General features: G+C 40.7%; 1 protein-coding gene and 1 pseudogene across 2 annotated transcripts; one reads left to right on the top strand and one right to left on the bottom strand.

Annotated features, from left to right (window-relative positions):
- Positions 1-9,327: 9,327 nt before the first annotated feature.
- LOC308265544 (histone-binding protein RBBP4-like) lies at positions 9,328-13,027 on the bottom strand (annotated as a pseudogene). Its single transcript has 2 exons — positions 12,969-13,027; positions 9,328-10,332 (listed from the first exon to the last, which is right to left on the bottom strand). The product of its transcript is annotated as a histone-binding protein RBBP4-like (transcript).
- A 1,647-nt stretch (positions 13,028-14,674) lies between these two features.
- On the top strand, positions 14,675-20,534 carry FAM170A (family with sequence similarity 170 member A; the record flags this gene model as incomplete). The annotated part of the gene is made up of 3 exons (XM_080699338.1): positions 14,675-14,744; positions 18,409-18,549; positions 19,762-20,534. The coding sequence occupies 3 exons, from the start codon at positions 14,675-14,677 to the stop codon at positions 20,532-20,534; spliced, it is 984 nt and encodes a 327-aa protein (XP_080555464.1).
- Positions 20,535-21,196: the final 662 nt, after the last annotated feature.

The following is a 21,196-nucleotide window of genomic DNA, read 5'->3' as shown; positions in this document are numbered from 1 at the left end:
AGGCAGGACCTAACACATGCTAGGCAAGTGCTCTATCACTGAGTTTAACCCCTTTTCTAGGGGTCTTCTTTTTTTCAGTAATGGGGATTGAAGCCAGAAACATTCTACCTCCGAGCCACACTCCTAGCCCTATTTTTTTTTTTTTTTTTTTTTTTTTTTTTTTTTTTACTGAAACAGAGTTTCACTAAGTTGTGGAAAGCTTCACTAAGTAGCTGAGGCTAGCTGTGAACCTATGTATGATCTTCCTGTCTCAGCCTCCCAAGTACTAGGATTACAAGCATGTGCAGCCATACCCTATTTGCCTAGTGTTCTTCATTAGAAAATTTTGCAGCCCTTGAAGATTGTGGCAAATTTTCGATAGTCCAGGTAAGTACTTGGTGGAGAGACTCTAGAGGAAATTCAAGGGTAGCATAGAGATTGGATTTCACAATCATCCTAGTCCTTCCAAACCCAAGCATCTTGGCAGTTTTGCATCCGAGTTCCTCTCCAGGATTGGGCTGTCCTTTGGAGGGATGATGATACAAAGAGTCCAAAACAGGACAGTTCCTTCCTCTATTCTAATTATTGTCTATTTTAATTTTCCTTATCTGTAGAAGGCATAGGTCTTCCTTGGACTATGGAGTCCCACCAGACCTGAGATTATAACTGTTACTTTGTAATCTTCCACTTAGCACACAGTCTCATGGAATGGAATTTTTGTGTGTGTGTGAGGTGCTGGGAATTGAACCCAGGTACAGTGTATCTCCTGGCTACACCCCCAGCTCAATTTTACTTTTTACTTTGAAACAGGGTCTTCCTAAATTGTGGAGAGTCTTACTAAATTGCTGAGGTTGACTGCAAACCTGTGATCCTCTTGTCTAAGCCTCCCAAGTGCTGGGATTATAGGTGTGCACCACTATGCCTGGCACAACTGAATCCATAGAAATATTATTTGATACTAGTTCAATCACATATCCAGTACTGTCAGTTCAAGTGAGGAAGTCTAACTTGTCTGCATGTACAGACTCTACATTTAGATATATAAAATTTGTGGCTACTTTCTTTCTTTGGGGAAAGAGAATTTAGATTATTTGCCAAATTTATTTTTTTATTTTTTATTTATTTATTTATTTATTTTTTATTTTTGGTGGTACTGGGGTTCCTGGAAGCCCTTCTACCTCTGGGCTACACTCCCAGACCTATTTTCTATATTTTTGAAACAGGGTCTCTTAAGCCAGCACAGCTGGCCTCGATCCTCCTGCCTTTGCCTCCCAAGCGCGTGGATTACAAGCATGCGCCACCACGCCCGGCTATTTGCCAAATTTAAATGAGATAGAAATCTCAGAACCCAAGAGACAGAGAACCAGTCAAAGATTTTATACATACTTAAAAGTAGTCTTAAAAAATGTCCATATCCTAGCTACACAGCCTTGACCCCCTTTTTTAACCTAGTGAGGAACTGAATGTGGATGACAGAAGGTTTTTGGTTGTCAATTAAAACCTGTAGTAAACATTCCAGCAGAAGGAGTAGGAGGCTGACCATTTATTGCTTTCCTCAGACATATCATGTGCTCATGCCAGCATCTAATCCAGTGATCTCAGTTATCATACCTAGAAGCAAGTTTCTCTCTGATCCTTTGTAGAACTATACACAGCATGAAGGCATAATTTATAGACCAAGAGACATTTAAAGCATGGCATTTTCTAGCAGTTAATACGCTGTGGATACACTGCCCGTCTCTTGGAAGGGATCTGAGACCTTGTCCAGAGCCTGTTAATCCCATTTATTTGCCTAAATTGATGTGAAGGGTATCAGGACCAATGGAGGAGTTTTTTGAAACACTACAAAACGAGTTTAGAGAAAGATGTGTCTCAGTTCAGATTAATCTTTTAGGCCAGGGGTTTTCCTGGCCACCAGCAACCATCTACCTGCATTGTAAGGCTTGCTTACAATTTATACACAGATGCTAAGTCTCCAATGGGAGTGTTTCTTTTACAGTTGTGGGTTTTACCTGAATCTCTGGGCCCTTTTATAATTAGATATTGATTACCTTGTAGTTATTGGAACTCCCATGGGTTTCAACTCAGTTTAACATTAGTACTTTGGCTATGGATATATATGTTTCATGTTTTTAATATATTGTTTCACTCAGGGGCACCATCTCAGAAAGATTAGTGTGTTGCAAATTTATTAGGAAAGTGGATATTTGTTTTTGGTACCCCCCCCATCTACATCCTTACCAAACACCATTTTTTCTTTGCTCTTTCTCTACATCTCCTATCCCATTCAAAAATGGCCTGATTTGCAGCCTGTCTTCCCTTGTTTTTGTAAATACATTGGTGGGCAATGGCTCAACTTAAGTTATCCCTTTTCACAAAGGTATATGTATTTTGATAAAAAAAATCTTTGAAGGTAAAATACTTAAAGAAAATCTATATTTAAATTTTAGGTAGTAAAAATAGTTTTTGATGAAGGTGAAGGAAGTTGAAGGAATGATGAGAGAGGCTCTCACTCCAGGTGCATGGGTAAGGTGAGAGGCCTGGGAAGTCTCTCCTTTCTCAGATAAATGCGGAGGTGACACTTTTTATGTGTGGCATTGGGGATTGAATCCAGGGACACTCTGCCTTACTCCTAGTCCTGTTTATTTTTTGGTACTGGGGACTGAAGCCAGGGGCATCCTACCTTTGAACCCCTAGCCCTTTTAATTTAATTTTTTTGAAACAGGGTTTCATTAAGTTACTGAGCATCTTGCTATACACCGAAGCTGGCCTCAAACCTTCTATCCTTCTGTCTCAGTCTTCCAAGTACTGGGATTATAGGTGTTCACACCTTACTTTTTTTTTTTGTACTGGGGATGGAACACAGCTACACCCCAGCCCTAATTTTTATTCTTTATTTTGAAACCGGGTCTCACTGAGTTGCAAAGGGCCTCACTAAGTAGCTCAAGCTGTCCTTAAACCATGATCCTCTGGTCTCAGCTTCCCAAATGCTGGGATTACAAGCATGTGCCACCATGCTGGGCTTACACTTCACTTTTTAATTTTTTTTTTTTTTTATGGTGCTGGGATTGAACATAGGGGCATTCTACCTCCGAGCTATACCCCCACCCAAGTTTTCATTCTTTATTTTGAAACAAGTTCTCACTAAGTTGTCAAGGGCCTCACAAAGTAGCTGGGGCTAGCCTCGAACTGGATCCTCTTATCTCACCTCCCAAGTACAGGGATTACAAGCATGCACCACCATGCCCAGTTTTTTTTTTTTTTTTTTTTCTTCTTTAGTTTTGAACAAAGTCTCACTAAGTTGCTACATGTTGGCCTTAAACCTGTCATCCTTCTGTCTCAGCCTCTCATGTACTAAGAGATGGCACTTATATGCTGGAATGGAGAAAAGTGAAAGAGGAATTGTTTGGGATGTTGTTTGGGTGGGAGGGAAAGGAAACCCAGTACTTTGAATATTTAATCTTTTTTCCTTCTTTGAGGGGTATATGGTGTATAGGGGACTCAAACTAAGTGTAAGGGACTGTTAGAATTCAGAGAAGAGGAATCATAGCCTCTACTTTCAGAGATGCATGTCTTGTGGTGTGGAGAAAACACAACATGAAAAGAGCATTTGCAAAGGAACAACCACCAAGCCACGGGAGGCTGGGCCATTCTCACTGGGGCATCTTGGTTCTTCTAAAAGGTGGGGTCTTAAAACAAACTGCATTTTGAAAATTTGTACAACTGAAAGAAATGACTTGAGCGAGGGCCTGAGCTCTGCTTGAGGGAGGGAAGTTTGAGCAAGTTGAGTGGACGCCAAAAGGTGAGTGTTGTGCTGTAGGTTGGAAAATTCATGAGGGACCCCAGCCCTGCAGGGATTTGAGGGTTTGGTGAACTATTTCAGACTTTACTTATCATATTAGAAAGTCATTTAAGATTTGAGCAAGCGAAATACTATTCTTTGAAAAAGGACGCTGAACAGGATGGATTAAATGAAGGGAATGACAGAATCATTTGTCCACAATTAGAAGACTAACTCGATTAGATGTGTAGTGTATCTGAGGGAACAAAATAAGCAGCATAACTCAGTGCATAAATTATTCTCCTACACATGTGTTCTTTTTTTCTTTTTGAAACAAATATTTGTGAGCCCAAAATATATTTGAAGTAATAAGAACAAAGCTACTGGAATAAATATTTCAGAACTATTTGTTCCTTTGCACAGATCTATGAGCAAATAGGATTGAGCTAAGGCATTTACCATAGTGTATAGTTCTGCAGGGGCTGCCATGCTATTATATATACTTTTACCTCAGCTGAAACTCTGTGGCTCCTGCTACCACTATTACTCAAAGACCTGGTGTGTCAACAAGATAATCGAAATAGCAAAGTGAGAGTTAATTTTTTTTTCACAGTTTCTTAAAATCTTAAAAAGAGTGTTTCTTTTGTATTTTTTATATTCAGAATATAAAAAGCTTCTCAGATACCTAATCTTTACTAGGCCAGACATTTCAAAAGGGAGAAAAATATTTTTCAATTTCTTTTCAGTTTAAGGCAAGTGTTTTGGGGACTTCCAAACCTGCCCTCTTGAATCTATTAAAAAAAAAAAAGAAAAACAAAGCTGAGTGTGGTGGTGCACATGTATAATCTAGTACTTGGGAGACTGAGACAGGAGGATCACAGGTTCAAGGTTAGCAGCAGGTGGCAATTTAGCTAGGTATGTTTCAAAATAATAAAAAAAAATAAAGTAGGGTGGGAAGTGTAGCACATAGATAGAATATCCCTGGGTACAAAAAGAGAAAGAGCAAAGGAAGGAGAAACAAAACCCAAAAGTAAATGTCCTAATTATATTGTCCCCATGTGAACAGGCTAACATAGCCTGGTGGAAAAGATTCTGAATTATGATCTAAAAAAAGTGAATTATAGCACTAGTTTTGTGAATGTGTAGCCTGATCAGTTGTATTTCCTGATTAATGATGTTTGACTGGAAGGGATGTGAATGACTTCTGGGCCAAAACATTTAAGGCCAGTGTGAGACTCTGAAATTCTTTTTCCCTCTAAGGGCTGCCCGACAATTCTCCAAATAGTGGTGACTTTGTCAGCTTGTGCCCAGGAGAAAGTACAATGAGGAGACAACTCTCAGCCAATTTCTGCTGGGATGTACTAGGTGCAGGCACCTTTACTGTTTTCAGCCACTAAAATTATATTGTTTTTGCAGGGGTTATTATTTGTTGTAATATAGAAAAATTAAGGTCATTCTTAAATGACATAGTCTCCAAAGAATATAAATGTGATGAGTGGGCGGAAGCTTGATGGATATAGAAGGTTCTTCTTTTTCTTAAAGTTTTAGAGTCCTTCCCACAGCTAGATGTCAAAGCTGCTTTGAGGGTAAATAAGTTGCTTATCATTGAAAATACTGAAATATGGACTAGCCACACCTTGATGTAGATGCTGTAGAAATTGAAGAATGGAAAGTGGTTGTATAATAGAACATCACGGTCCATTGTAGTTTAAAAGTGTTCAGATTTGAAACTCCTGAGGTTCATTGTTGTGCCTTCTATTTGTGCAGCAGGTATGTTTCTGAATCATATTTTGGTGTTAGCTGTTTTGCTGTCCTATGCCTTCTGTGGAGACTTGCACAGGTGCTAAGAAAAATTTGTTTAGGAACAAAAGCAAGAATATTGTTTACCTGAATCCCACTGGCATGACCTCTATCTTTAAACAAGTGCTTTGGTGGTTACTGATGTGTTTTCAATTAAGTTTTGAAGTTTTAGATAATTACAGATTCATATGCACGTGTATGAAACAATAGAGATCCCTGTGTAACCTTTACACTTTGCCCAATGGGAACATATTAAAATACTATAGTACACAATTAAAATCAAGAAAAACCATTGATGTAGTCAAGATGCAGAACAGTTCCATCCCCAAGGATCTCTCCTGCTGTCCTTTTATAGCCATATTCACTTTCTCACTGCCTCCTTAACTACTAATAAGCAACCATTAATAAATTTTCTACTTCTATAATTTTATAATTTCAAAAAGTTTTATGAGTGGAATAATACAGTACATAACTTTTGGGGTTTAACTTTTTTTCTTTCAGCCAAATTTTCTGAAGATTTATTCAAGTACTTTTTATTGCTGAGTAATATTCCATGGTATGAATGCTAACTTTATTTAACCATTCACCCTTTGAAGAACACCTGGGTTGTTTCTCATTTTAGGCTATTATGATCAAGCATTTAGAAGCATTCCCTATTGGGTTTTTGTGTACAGATCTTTCATTTCTTTGAGATAAATGCTCAAGAATATAATTGCTGGGTCATACAGTTGTTGCATTTATTTTTTTTTTAAAGATGCTGAACTCTTTGGACAGTATCATTTTACATTCCTATCTTTGATATATGAGTGATCCAGTCTTTCCACATTCTCATCAGTATTTGGCATTGTTGCTATTTTTATTTTAGCTTTAATGATGTCCCATTGTAGTTTTAATTTACATTTTCCCAATGGCTAATGATATTATCACTTCAAGTACTTATTTGCCACCTGTATATTCTTTCTAGCAAAACAACTCTTCAATTGATTGCCCATTCTAATTAAATTATTAATTTTATTGTTAAGTTTTGAGTTTAAAAATATATTTTAGAAACTAACACTATTGGAAACATGGCTTACAAGTATTTTATTTTATCTGTAGTTTATCTTTTATTCTAACAGGATTTTTCTTATGGAAAGTCATTTTAATATTGATGAGGTCTAGTTAATTTCTTATTTTTTTATTACATGTTTAGTTTAAAATATAAGGATTCTTTGCCTAGTTTAAAGCTTGAATATATTTCTGTTTTTATAATTGTACTAAGAATCCATGATATATTTGGAGTTAATTTTCATATAAGATATAAAGTTTAGGTAATTTTTTTTTCCTTTTTGCCTAGAGATATTCAATTGCTTCAGCATCATTTGTTGAAAAAGCTATCTTTTTCCCCTTGAATTGCTTTTTTTTTTTTTTCTTGGTGATACTGGGGTTCCTGGAAACCCTTCTACATCCGGGCTACACTCCCAGACCTATTTTCTTATACTTTTTTATTTGGAAACAGGGTCTCTTGAGCCAGTGCGGCTGGCTTCGAACCTGCGTGATCCACTTGTCTCCGCCTCCCAAGCGCAGGGATTACAAGCGTGCGCCACCACGCCCAGTGCTTTTGCAATTTGGTAAAAAATCATTTTGGAATATTTATATAAATATATTGGTGTAATTTATATTCTATTCCTTTGATCTATTTTCCTATATATTGGCCAATACCACACAGTCTTGATTGTTGTAGTAAATAATGTACTGAAATAGGGAAGAATTTTTTCCCACTTTATTCTCTTCCAAAACAGTATCAGCTATTCTAGTTCATTTGCTTTTCCATGTAAAATTTAGAACAATCTTTTCTATCGCTAAAAAAATCCTTCTGGGATTTTGATAGAAATTTTACTAAATCTGCATATTAATTTGTGGGGAATTGCATCTTTATGATGTTAAGTCCTTTCATCTATGAACCAGGATAGTTCCTTGTATCTTCTTTGATTAATTTGGTATCTTGTAATTCTTAAATGCAAGTCTTACACATGATTTATTAGATATATACCAACTAAATTTCAACCAATTGTAAATGCTGTTGTAATTTTGATGTTCATGTGTCCATTTTTATTTTTTAATCTCATTTTATTTTATTTGTGGAACTGGGTATTGAACCCAGGGATATCCCACCTCAGAGCTATAGCCCTAGCCATGTTTTTTATTCTTTATTTTGAAAGAATGTTTCACTAAGTTGTAATTTACCTCAGTAAATAGCTAAGGCTGGCTGGGAACCTGTGATCCTCCTGACTTAGCCTCTCAAGTGTTGGGATTGCAGGTGTGTGCCACTATGCTGCCTGGATTTATGTGTCCATTATTAATACATAGGAATATACAATCAGTCCCCCATGTCTGTGGGTTTCACATATATGGATTCAACCAATTTCAGATTGAAAATACACTTTATTTTTTATTTATTTTTATTTTTATTTTTTGGTGGTACCGGGGTTCCTGGAAACCCTTTTACCTCCGGGCTACACTCCCAGACCTATTTTATACTTTTATTTGAAAACAGAGTCTCTTAAGCCAGCACGGCTGGCTTCGAACCTGGGCGATCCTCCTGTCTCCACCTCCCAAACACGGGGATTAGAAGTGTGTGCCACCATGCCCGGCTGAAAATACATTTTAATGTAAAAATTTATTTCATTATAAGCACTTACACATTCATGAAGATTAATAAGCCTGCTGGTGAAACAAGTTATTCAAACATGGAGATGGTATCAAACCTAGTGGTTAAGGACTAACTTCTCTAAAAATTGCAGCTGTTATCAAGGATTAATTTAATTTTAAAAACAAATACAATTTATCAATTCACTCTCCTCAACTTGACAGTCCACCTGTGGTATAACTGTGGGGTAAAAACATCTCTTTACAAATTGGTGGTCCCAAGTTAAAAAACATAAAAACCGTTTCACAAGAAAGAAATAATATTAAAACAGCAGGAAATAAACTAAAAATAAATATATATGAGAAAGGAGGAATGTGTAATTTTGACTTAACTGAAGAAACCAAGAGAAGAGTGTTTTTTTTTTAATAGGAAAATGTGTATTCTGGCAAGTCGTAAGTGAAGATTTTAGAGTAGAAATTTATATGACTTGAATCTCCCGTAATTCCTGAATAAAACTGACATCTTGCAGTATTTATACTTCATGGCTCAGACACTCATCTCACCTGGCTCTCTTCCTTATGCAATCCAGCCTTTATTTAGATGAGTCTAAAAAACTTGGAGACATAGTTTAAGAAAAAATAACTACACACAATATTTCCTGTAGCTACTTTAGAACTGGTTTCATTACTACAAAATTTCTGAAGAAAATTTAAATATAAGTCTGGCTTTGTTGAATCAAGGACACCAATTAGTACTTAGAAAACATCCACTGTGCCAGGCATGGTGGTGCACACTTGTAATCCCCGTGCTTGGGAGGTAGAGACAGGAGGATCACACAGGTTCAAAGCCAGCCACGCTAGCTTAAGAGACCCTGTTTCCAAATAAAAATATAAAATAGGTCTGGAAGTGTAACCAGGAGGTAGAAGGGTTTTCCAGGAACCCCAGTACCACAAAAAAAAAAAAAAAAAGAAAGAAAGAAAGAAAAAGAAAACATCCACTGTTTGGGCTAATAGCATTGCTGGTGGTACTTATAATAGAGGCATCACTGAACAAAGTCTGTGTCTCAAAACCAGTGTTAAATCAATCTCAGGAATGAGAGGAAAGGAAGTGAAGTCTAAAATCACAAGGTCAGACATATTTATGGTGCTTGTCCTTCTGGATCCATGCTTCCTTCAGTATCTTTATCATTATAAATGTTCTTTGCCTTCTGGCACACTTGTATGATATTGTCTTCTGATACAGGGCAAATCACCCAAGGTATATTGGGATCCAGGATAAATTGGATATCTTGGCAATGTGGTCACCATGAATTAAAAAAACAAACAAACAATTCTGCTGGGCCATCCTCTGCATCTTGGGATTGTTCATCTCTAATTTTACTTAAATCCCAGATATTCAGTCTATGATCAATACCACTGGAAGCCAAAATAGTGTCATTGTGAGGCAACCACTGAACCTGGAATATTTCATTCTTATGTGATTCAAAGGAATGAAACTTAAGTTTCAGATTTCTCAGATCCCCTAAGGCAACAGTCTTGTCAGTTGATCCTGTAGCAAGATAAGGCTCTAAAGAGAGGCAGTTCACTTCAGCAGTATGAGCATCAACTTAATGGCTTGGTTTGGAAGTATTGTTTGAATGAGTATTCCACATCATAAATTTCTGATCATCAGCAACTGACCAAAACACAGATTCATAGAGTGGATGCCAGGAAAAATCTTCTAACACTGCTGTATGACCTGTAAAGATGGTCTTCACATCCACCACTTTTCCTTCCTTTGGAACAGCACTAATGTCCCCAGGCACATGACATGGTCATCTGAAGTACTAAGTAAGTGCCCACTGATATTTGGTTTCAAGAAAGTCTGTAGCTTTTCTTTTGATGTCCAAGGAGACGTAAATCTGGGTTACACTTTCCAGAAGGGTCTGATTTAGAAGGATGTTTGTATAGTCAAAAACAAGAATGTCACTTGTTGGATACAAGGGTTTTGAGGCATGTAACAGGCCTGGTTTACTTCTCCTTCATGGTTGATCCTGATTTTAATTTTAATTTCCCCACTAACAGAGCCAAAGCCTCCAAATTCTCCTTACTCACTATCCTAGTATGATGCACCAAATTGAGCATCGTCATTAGGGAGCTGAATGCTGCGTTCATGGAATGATTTTGTTCAATGTGTGTGTTCCCAGGAAAAGTCAATGAATATTGAAATCTTTCCCTTCTTACATTTGGGAGCCACTGTGCAGCTAGGCTGGCCCACTCAGGGTCATCACCAATATGTACAGAAAAAGGGTGTTATTTTTCTGCATTTTGTACTTCTTGTTGATCACATATTCTTCTCCTGTGTCATCATGGTGGCAGGTTGGCCAGGGATCCTGGGTTCAAGTGTTGTGGAAGGGGTAGGGATGCTGTGGGTGCTCAATCCATGCACATGGCCTCTATTAGAAAATATTTTAAAAATGCATCTGTACTGAACATGTACAGACTTTCCTTGTCATTATTCCCTAAACGATATAGCATGACAAATGTTTAGGTAGCATTTAATGTATTGGATATTATAAGTAATCTAGAGAAGATTTTAAGTATACAGAAAAATGTGTGCAGGTTATATAAAAATTTTATACCTATTTATATATAATGAGCATTCATGGATTTTGGAATCTGTAGAGAGTCCTAAAATTAATCCTCCATGGATACTAAAAGATGATTATAATTTTGTTGTAAGTTTATCTTCTGCCTTGTGTCCATGCTGAATTTGTTAGTTTTAGGAGTTTTCCTACCATTTTTCTTTTCTATCTTCCCTTTCTGTTTACTTCCTTCTCATTTTTCTTAATTTCCTAGGACTTAATATAAAAGTATATCATCTGAATATAAGAACAGTTCACTTATTTTCTCACTTGTATAGCTTTTCTTTTTCATGCTTTATTGCACTGGCTAGAATTTCCAGTTTTACACTAAGAACAGTATTATTAAGAGCAGTGAGAACAGACAGATTTGCTGTGCTTGAATTCTTAAATAGAAAGCATTCAGATTTTAAGTTTAATGGTAGCTGTAGATTTTATGTAGATTCTCTTTACTGAGTTGTGGAAGTTCCTCTCTGTTCATACTTTAATGAGTTTTTGTCACACAATATATATTTAAAATGATGTTTTGCATTAGTAGATATGTATATTAGTCAGTTTTTTATTTCTATAACAAAACGTCTGGGGCAAAATATTTATGAAGAAAATAGGTTTACTTATCTCACAGTTCTGGAGGTTCAGAGTTCAAGATCAGGTAGCCTTATTGGTCAGCTTCTGGTATAGGCTTAACAGCAGATAGTGTCATGTCAAAGCAGGAGTGTGTGTGTGAGGAAGCCTCATATCTCAACCAAGAAGCAGAGAGAGAGAGAGAGAGAGAGAAAGAGAGAGAGAGAGAGAGAGAGAGAAGAGAAGAGAAGAGAAGAGAAGAGAAGAGAAGAGAAGAGGGGAGAGGAGGGGAAGGGAGGGGAGGGGAGGGGAGGGGAGGGGAGGGGAGGGGAGGGGAGGGGAGGAGAGACTGGTTTTTGGCTTGTTCCTCTCTTAAGAACTATCTCAATCTCTCTTGAGAGCAGTTCCCCAAAGACCTTCTGTTAGGCATCACTTCTCAAAGTTTCCTTCACTCCAAATACTTCCCTCAGGGCCCAAGACTAACACATAGCCCTTAGGGGGACACTCAGGGGATATCAAAACTATAGCAACATGATCATGGCATTTTTCTTTTTTTTGGTCTGTTGATATAGTGAATTGCAATGAGTGACTTTTAAATACTAGACCAGCCTTGAATATCTGGAAATAGAGCTTACTTGTCCATGAGTGTAATTCTGTTTATGTATTTTTGAATTCTGCTTGCTAATAGTTCATTAAGGATTTTGCATCTATATTCATGAGAAATATTGGTATGAAGTTTTCTTTTTTTGTATTGTCTTTACTTGATTTTACTATCAGGGTATTATTAGCTTCATAAAATGAATTGAGATGGCTTCTCTTTCATTTTCTAGAAATATGTAAAATTTGTGTTAATTTTTCTTTAAACATTTAGCAGAATTCTCCAGCGGAACCATGGTGGTCAAGGGGGTTTCCTCTTTGGAAGGTTAGCAAATAGAAATTCTATTTCCTCACCAAGTACTGTGTGCATGTATGTCATTATTACTATGAACTACATTATGATGTTAGACTATAATGCACCAATGAAAGTATAAAAATTCCATTTCTTTCATAGTCATAGAACTATGCAATTTATTTCATAATGTGTGGGTTGTAGTAGCCTGTGCTTTTTGAAGAGTTGGTCTATTTCATCTGCACTGCCAAACTTATGTATGTAGTATGTGTAGGAATTTCTTGTTACCTTCTTGATGTCTGCAAGGTTTATTGTAGTATCTTCTGGTTTATTCTTTTTTTATTGTGGTACTGGGGGTGTAACCCAGGGCTTTTCTGCCTCCGGGCTATACTTCCAGACATATTTTATATTTTTATTAGGAAACAGGGTCTCACTAAGTTGCTGAGAGCCTCACTAAGTAGCTGAGGCTGGCTTTGAACCTGTGCCGTCCTCCTGTCTCAGCCTCCCAAGCACTGAGAATACAAGTGTATGCCACCACGCCTGGCTCTGGTTTATTCTTGATATTGTCAGTTTCTTGGGAGTATCAGTTTCAATAGGTGTGTGTTTTAAATTACACAGTTATGTATTAATATAGTGTTGTTGTAGAATTCAAACAATTCAGAGAATAAAATTTAAAGAGTAAAACTCTCCCCCACTGCCCTCTTACTTGTCCCTCCCTCTCATTGTATTCCTTGACCATAAGACTGTTAACAGTTTGGCCTGCATCCTTACAAAACTGAGACTCCTACCTCTAAGTCGTACCTGACTGCCTAGTGGACACTATCTACAGTCTTCAAAGGTGACAAGGAACTTTGGTGGTGGACTTAGACCAAAGAGAGGAGCAGAAGGATGGCAGAGGGGGAAGCATCCTTGTTTTAAAGGTGGTGGGAAATGTAGGGTGAGTTCCCCATGCTCATTTCTATTCTTGATATCTTTGTCCTTCTAGGACACACATGTTTGACATAAGAATGAAAATTAGTGCCAACTAATGTAGACTTGTATTTCTCATCTACTTTTGTCTCTGGCTTTTAGTGATTCCTTTCACATGCTTTTCCATTAGTAGGCAGAGAAGTCTTCTTGTGGATGTAACAGACCATAGCCTCCAAAGCACAGCAAAAGCACTTTGTAAATCTTTAGAACTTAAAGACTAGTCTGTTTCCAAGGATAGGAAGTGATCTCAATAGATTTGTTATTAGTCTAGGCTCCTTCTTTAATCCACAGTGTCTCCATATATTCCTCAGGCTACTATGTAGGGGTAGATTTAGAGGGGCTGATTTGATGGAGTATCAGATGCAGGAGTCTAGGGGCCTAAGTTCTGAAGAATAGCTAACCTTAAAGTAAGAAATAGCATACAATTTTTAATAATTCCACTTATTTTATATTTGAACCTCTATCCTAATGGTGTTCTGTGCAGATTCCCACCTGTTCCCATTAGTAAATGATACAGTGCCATGGTTTGGAGGGCAAGGTAAGAATGTGGTCACTGCATATTTGATTATATACCTTTTGTTTGGATGTCCATCAGTTCTATTTCCATGACTCCATTAGTTTTGGTGGCTCCTGTGCTCTAATGTGAAACAGGTTGCCATGATTCTGCTTTGATGCATGTTGCAGGAATGTCCTTTTGGAATTTTTGCCACATCTACCTCTCCGGCCACATTTCAGGTCCCCTCCCTTACATTGGCAACAGCACTGTCTCTGACCAAGTCAGTAGTTTTTGATGTTTTTAATAGGGTAAAAAGGTAATGAATGTGTAAATCAAAAATCCTGCTTTTGTCTAGTTTTTGTCCTTTTTTTTCCATGAAGTTTGGGATTTTAGAAATAAATCTACATTATTAGCAAGCTACTGTTGCTTTCAGCTCTACCATACCACTGTTCTAAGCAGTGAGCACAGAGCCTGCTACCTGCTTGAGGGCAGAGAGGAAAGGGTGAAGTAAAAGGAGAAAAGAAAAAAAAATTAGACAGAAACATGTTAACATCTAAAAATATTCTGCCACATTTGAAAGATGAGAGAGTTGAATTCATTAGAGAGGTTCAATTGGGAAAAGGGAATTGTTCTTAAAGGTTTCTACAGTTGCAGAGACTGTGTGATACTGGGGGCCACAGAATCCTCCGATGTCATCACTGATGTCAGAGAATCCTCCTGTGGGCCTGGTGACCTTTGAACCTTAACAGCCTTGCTGTGTAGTCAGCACTGGGCAGAGCTGCTGGTTCACTCAGTGGTCTGAGTTCTCCAGCCTTTTAGGAGACTTGACTATTTTTATTTGTATTGAATCACTTCAACGGATTTCCTGAGAGCCAAGAAGGGCCCACGTGTAGGGAAAGGGGAGCTGGATACTAAGCATCGTCTAAGGGACTCGTCTAGATGATACCATGAAACGGCGACAAAAGAGGAAACATCTGGAAAATGAAGGGTCCCAGGAAACTGATGAGAAGGGAGGAGGTATGTGCTGGGAAGCTTGCCTGGGGATAGGGGTGCTAGACATCCTGAGCTCCCTCTAGGGAAGGAGGAGTGAGGAGAACACAGGCTGTGAAGTAGAGGAAGAGATTTGGTCCAAGCTGATGCTGTCTGGTCTCTCCTGATGTTTCCAGTGGTGCAAGACGCAGTCTTGACTGCAAGGAAGTCATCTGCTCTGCTGTCCTCTCTCCGAGGGCTGTGGACTCCATGCAAGTAGAAGATCCAGTTACACAACTTAGAGATGCAGCTTTTCTGAGTTCCCTTATTCTCTAGACTTGTTTTTCTCTGGGGTCACTGAGTGGAAGTTGTGAAGGGTGCAGATAGAAATGTACAAGTTATCCTGTCCCTTTTAAGAAAGAGGTACAAGTAGCTGAGTGAGTTAAAGGCTTTGTTGAAAATGTCTTGAGAAATGACATGTTTGTTAAAAAGTAAATTAAGAGTTTGTATAGGGTTTGTGTAGGGATGGTGTCATATTGAAATCATGAGCATTTTATTGATATACTGGGGTTTGTAAGTGACAGGGTTGGGGCTTCCCAGAGGAAATGAAGGGGAGGGGAAGGAAGGCCTTGTGGGGACTGAGGCCATAATGGATGGAGAGAGTCATATCAGGACTCTGCGGAAGCAGAGAAACTGAGAGTTGTCAACTGACTTCCCAGGCTGCAAAAACTGCATCTACGAAATGTAAGCAAGCAACTTGCCTTGGAAGAGGGCTAATCATATGTAGGAGGTAGGGCAGAATGGATCCTACCCTGGAGGCTTCTGCTCAAATTAAAGCCCAGAAGCTTTCATTAGGCCCTGGACCCTAAGGTACAGAAGAGCTCTGGGAATGGAAGCTGTGACTGGAAGGGGAAGGTGATGGTTTTCTTCTCCTTCACCTACACTTATACATTAGCATCTTTTGTCTACATGTGAGTGTGTTGGGAGAGGAAGTAGTGAGGATACGGGTGGGGGTAGAGTGGTGGCCAATCGTGAACTCTGCAGGGTAAAGTTTCTATTACCATTCTGAGACCTGGATGGTACTCAGTACGTGCAACAGTATATACAGAATCCTCATTAAGGGTCTTTCATGAGATCATCACTCATATGCCCATATAACCCTGATATATAAAAAAGTCAAAGATCTCCATACACAACTGCTTTATGCCATCCCTTTACTACAAGCATACTCAAACCATGTGTGTGACAGTCCTCTCTTTCCGCACTAAACTCTGGTGTGTGTGTGTGTGTGTGTGTGTGTGTGTGTGTGTGTGAACTTGTACACAAACACAGCTACCTTACATTATCTCTTAATGTCTAAGAACATCACATATCATAATGTGCCACATCTCTAACACAATATGTAGCACTACCAGGTTCCTTTTGTAAAAACTAAAACAGATTCACTACCCTACTCTTATTAGGGTTGCCAAATAATAGGATGTCCAGTTAAATTTGAATTTTAGATAAACCACAAATAATATTTTAGTATGAATATGTCCCAAATACTGAATATTACATATTTATGCTAAAATTATTTGTGATTTATCTGAAATTAAAATTTAACTGGATATCAGATATTTTTGTTTGCTAAATCTGTTAAATATAACAGGTTTACTTTTTACTACCTTGTATACTCACCATAAGCTGACCTATTATATATTTATATGTTTTTCTGTTTAGTGCCTGTCTTCCCATACTAAAATGGAAGGTCCAATGAAAAAAGGAGCTTTGTCTTTTTCAGTATTGGCAGAACTTAGAATAGTGGAATAATGCCCAATACACAGTATCTGTTTACTAAATATTGCTTGTATGAATGAATAAATGTACATTATAAATACAAGCCATACCATATAATCAGGAAAAGCTACATATTGCAGCTTTTGAACCCACTCTCGGAGTGTTTGCGCCCCTCTCTTTCCTCTGACAGCTTTGTGTTTAGGTGTCAGGGCGTCCGGTGTCACTGTTAATGAGTTCCCTGTAAGTCCAGGGTTCTGTGTTTTTCCAGCCTGTGGTCCGTGCCCTTGGGCCTCTGCACTCTCCACCCCGGGCTCAGGTCCACGCTTCCCTACTCACACGGGCAGAGGGCATCCAGTGTAGTCTTGGAGCAACCCCCTGTAACCCTGTGTAGGTACCATGCCTGGAGCACCTTTCCTGTGTCTCTGGAAGTTCTAACTGGACTAGCCTGCTGGGTCCTGCGGCTTCTCTGGGCACACACAGTTACCTGGCTGCCCTGCTCCGGGTCTCTGGAGGGCTCCCTGTGCCACTGCAGGTGCTGCCTGTCTGTGGTGAGCACAGGGGCTTTTGGATCTTCTGCGTCTCTGAAGTGTGATGCTGGGCGCTGCTCACCACTCACCACTTAAGATGATGGAGCTCTGTGGCCGCTTTCAAGCTCTGTTAGGCTCCAGGAGACTTCCCTCAACCGCAGTTTCTTGTCCAGACTAAGGATAGATATGCAGTAGTCTGGACTCTCTATGAAGATTTAAATGAATTTTTTATTACAAAGATAAAAATACAGGTTGTAACTGTTATTGGCACCATTAGAAAGAGGGAAAGGCAGAGCTTAGAATAAAGCACTATGCCACAAAGTAACATAGTGGGATGATTTGAAACCAGTTTCCTGGACACAAAGTATCTTTATAACCAGTCTTCTGACCCAACCAGACCTGTCCCTTCTGGGGCCAGGCCTTTTGATGTGGGGATTCCTTCCTGTTGGTTTGTCCTGTTTCTGGTACCGATCCCAAGCCTTTTGTTACACCTCAAAATGTGTATTTGATCATCGGATTCTGGTGTCTCTTGAAGGTTTATGACATCCTTCTACTTCCTTGGGAAATCTTATCTTTACAATGAAAAAGGCCCTGGGACTATCTCTGTTGCCTTGCTAATCCCCCCTCTGTGCCTGGAATTCTGCAGCCCTTTCCCTGAAGCTCCCAGCTTTTTTACTACCAAAGGTATATTCTGAAAATTGAAAATCTTCCCCAATACTGGTACACCTTCTACCATGACTCATGGTTCTGTTTTATTTTGTGAGCTTTATTTGTTTTGTTTGTCAAGACACTGCATTCTGAGTAGTTGAACTTTATTTGTTTCAGGTACTGAGATGTGCTGTGTCCTGTAGTTGCCTTTTTTTTTTTTTTTTGGTGGCACTGGGGATCCTGGAAGCCCTTCTAGCTCCGGGCTACACTCCCAGACCTATTTTATATTTTTATTTGGAAACAGGGTCTCTTAAGCCAGCGAGGCTGGCTTCAAACCAGCGCTATCCTCCTGTCTCTGCCTCCCAAGCACGGGGATTACAAGCATGTGCCACCACGCCCGGCTTGCAGTTGCCATTTTGAATCCCCTTCTACATACTGCAAGCCAGATACAGGTTTTCACCATTGTTATCATAGTCATATTCATTACCTACAGTAATCAAGATCACCTGCAGTACATCATTATTAAACCTTATACATGTTCAGAGTCATACCGCAGGCCTACATTTTTAACAAGACACTAATAACTGTTGACTGTAATTCCACACTGAGTACCCACCAGGAACCCAACTCAAAGCCATGTGTGTTCACTACACCTGACATAATTATGTCAGACACTCAGTAGATATTTGTTGTATAAGTGAATGATGTACAATTATGCCCAACCCATAATATCACTGTGACTTTCAAACCTTTCTCAGGAATCTCAACATCACAAGAGGATGCTCCTCAGCCTGGATCCACTGGATGGGCCAAAATCTGCAGCTTGGGGGTAGGGGAGGCCTCCTCTGCCTCTGAATACTTCTCCTGTGTTTCTTCTCCATGGAAGCTTGTCCATGTTGGTAAGGGCACAGGGATGCTGGTATGAGGCACTTTGGGAACAGGGATCCTTGGATGTAAGGCTCTTTGGATGTGAGGACCCTTGGGCCTCTTGTGTCTGTGGCTCCTTGGGTATATTGCAGGAGGCCTATAGGTTCAATGTGGGGTTGAGAGCAAGCCCAGTGAAGCTTCTGGTGATCAGGGCCCTCTGGATGGGCCTGTATAGAATTCAGAGCTTTTGGGGAGCATGGATAAGAGCTAACTGTGCAAGGTCCTGATCCCTGGCATGATCACAGGGAGGATTCAGAGACCGGTGGCCAGGAGGTCTGGGCCTGGGGTGTCAGGGCACAGTGGTAGATCAGAAGCCTTCAGAGGAGCACAGGCTCCCTTTGTGTGATTTCTAGAGAAGGGCAGAGTTCCTTGACACAGGGCCCCATGGGTGCAGTAGGACCCCTTTGCTCAGGCCCACACAGCACACACCATACTCCACTTCCTATTTTTTCTAAATTTTTTTTTTTTGCAGTATTTGGGGATGGAACCCAGCTGCATTGGACCTCTGAGCTACACTCCCAGCTCTATTTTTCTAATCTTTTAAATTTTGAAACAGGGTCTCACTGAGTTGCAAAAGCTTCGATAAGTAGCTGAGGCTGTTTGGGAACCAAGGTCCTTCCATCTCAGCCTCCTGAATGTGTGTGCCACCACGCCCGGTTATCGAGCCCTATCTTTTATTATTTATTTTGAAACAGGATCTCACTAAGTTACAGAGGGCTTACTCAGTAGCTGAGGCTGGCTGTGAACCTGTGACCCCCCTGTCTCAGCCTCCCAAGTACTGGGATTGCAAGTGTGCGCCACCAAGCCTGGCTTCACACTGGCATTCTTAGCACTCTCGGGAAACCAAAATGCACGACCCATAGACCATTCTTATTTACCACTTCCCATGTTCTACAAAGGATATCCCAACGAGGTCACAAAATCCCATCCTTATAGCCTGCCCATCCCCATTCCCCACAACTACAGTCCGTATGACAGTACTCTACTCTCCTGAACATAGGCGCTCCCCCAGCAGCCTCAGTAACACCAGCTACATTGCCTCACAACGTGGACAGTGAATATGACCCCTCATAGGCTGCATCATTCGTGGCCCCTCTCTCCTGTTCCACACACACTCACCCTGCTTTCCCTCCATGTTTTGGAAGTCTCTGTGATGTTCTCATGTTTTTAATTTCCTTTCCCAGGAACCCGGAGATTACAGAGAGACAGTCCCCAGCCTAGATCACCCCTAGCGCAGGTTCAGGAACGAGGGGCGATGCCTCCAACCTCACAACGTGTCTCTTTCTCATCCCATTCATCTTATAAGACCTGTGTGACCTCGCTGTCTATAAACAAACAGGAAAGGGGCATGAAAATATACTACATGCAAGTACAAATGAAAAAAGGTGTAGCTGTCTCCTGGGCGACGGACGAGACCTCTGAGTCCCTAGGAAAGCAGCCCAGGTTGGAAGAAGTGACCCTTTCCGAGGACGTGTGGATAGGTACGCCCCCCTCTGATGTGTCCACCAGAAACCTCCTGTCTGACTGCGAAACCAGCGGGGAGGAGAAAGAGCAGGAGGAAAAGGCGGAGTCGGACAGCCCCCCAGCGTCGCCCTCGGGGGAGGAGAGACCCCGAGCGCAGACGCCCGACTGGCTGGTGACGGTGGAGAGCGGCTTCAGGTGCATGGCCTGCTGCCGCGTCTTCGCCTCTGTGGACCGTCTCCGCGAGCACGTGCAATACGGCGTCCGCGAAGGCTTCAGCTGCCACGTCTTCCATCTCACCATGTCCCAGCTGATCTGCAACGCGGAGTCGGAGAGCACCCAAGAGGAGGAGCAGGAGGATCAGGGCGAGGAGGAAGAAGAAAAGCAGGAAGGAGAGGAGGAAGAGGAGCAGCCCTCAGGAGAAGGCCCGGGCCCGGAGACGCCCTGGAGCCAGTGTCCGGGCTGCGCGTTTCATTCTTCAAAGAAGCAGAAGTAAGCCGGGGCTGGGCCTTCCCAGGCTCCCGTCTCCAGGAGGGAGAGTTAGGGGCTTCATCAGCTCCCAGAATAATGGAAGTGGGGATAACTGTCCCCCCCACCTCCGTGCTTCTTCCCAGACATCTTGCATGACTGTAAGCTGGGATTTTCCCTGGCTTTCCAGCTCCCGCAGGAAGTTCGGAGAACTTCTCTGGGCTGGCAGAGCTCCTTTCCCCATTAACTATCCTACTTTGGTTTCCACACAGACACTGAGATTCAGGGGCCAGAAGATTCTGGAAGATGAAGCAGCCCTGTCTTGGAGAAGGTAAGGTCTGTGATAGGCCCAGTTCTCTGAGCCTGCATTGGGAGGGTCCTCAGGAAGAGGAGGGAAGGGGCTGATTTAGCTCGTGGTACCCGTGAGTACTTCTGGCAGAATCGACCTCCATGGCTGAGATGAGAATGGGGAGAGGTTTTGTTTTGTTTGTTTGTTTGTTTTGTGCCCCCCCCCCCTCCCCAGTGTTGGGGATGGAACCCAGGGGCATTCTACCTCCGAACTACACCCACAGCCCTGTTTTTTATTCCTTATTTTGAAACTGGCTCTCACAAAGTTGCGGAGGGCTTCACTAAGTAGCTGAGGCTGGCCACAAACCTGCCATCCTCCTATCTCAGCCTCCCAAGTACTGG

This window comes from Muscardinus avellanarius (genome assembly GCF_963383645.1).
Source record: "Muscardinus avellanarius genome assembly, chromosome: 7".
Classification (NCBI taxonomy): domain Eukaryota; kingdom Metazoa; phylum Chordata; class Mammalia; order Rodentia; family Gliridae; genus Muscardinus; species Muscardinus avellanarius.
The sequence above is the reverse complement of the archived record's forward strand: the minus strand, read 5'-3'. Positions and strand labels throughout refer to the sequence as shown.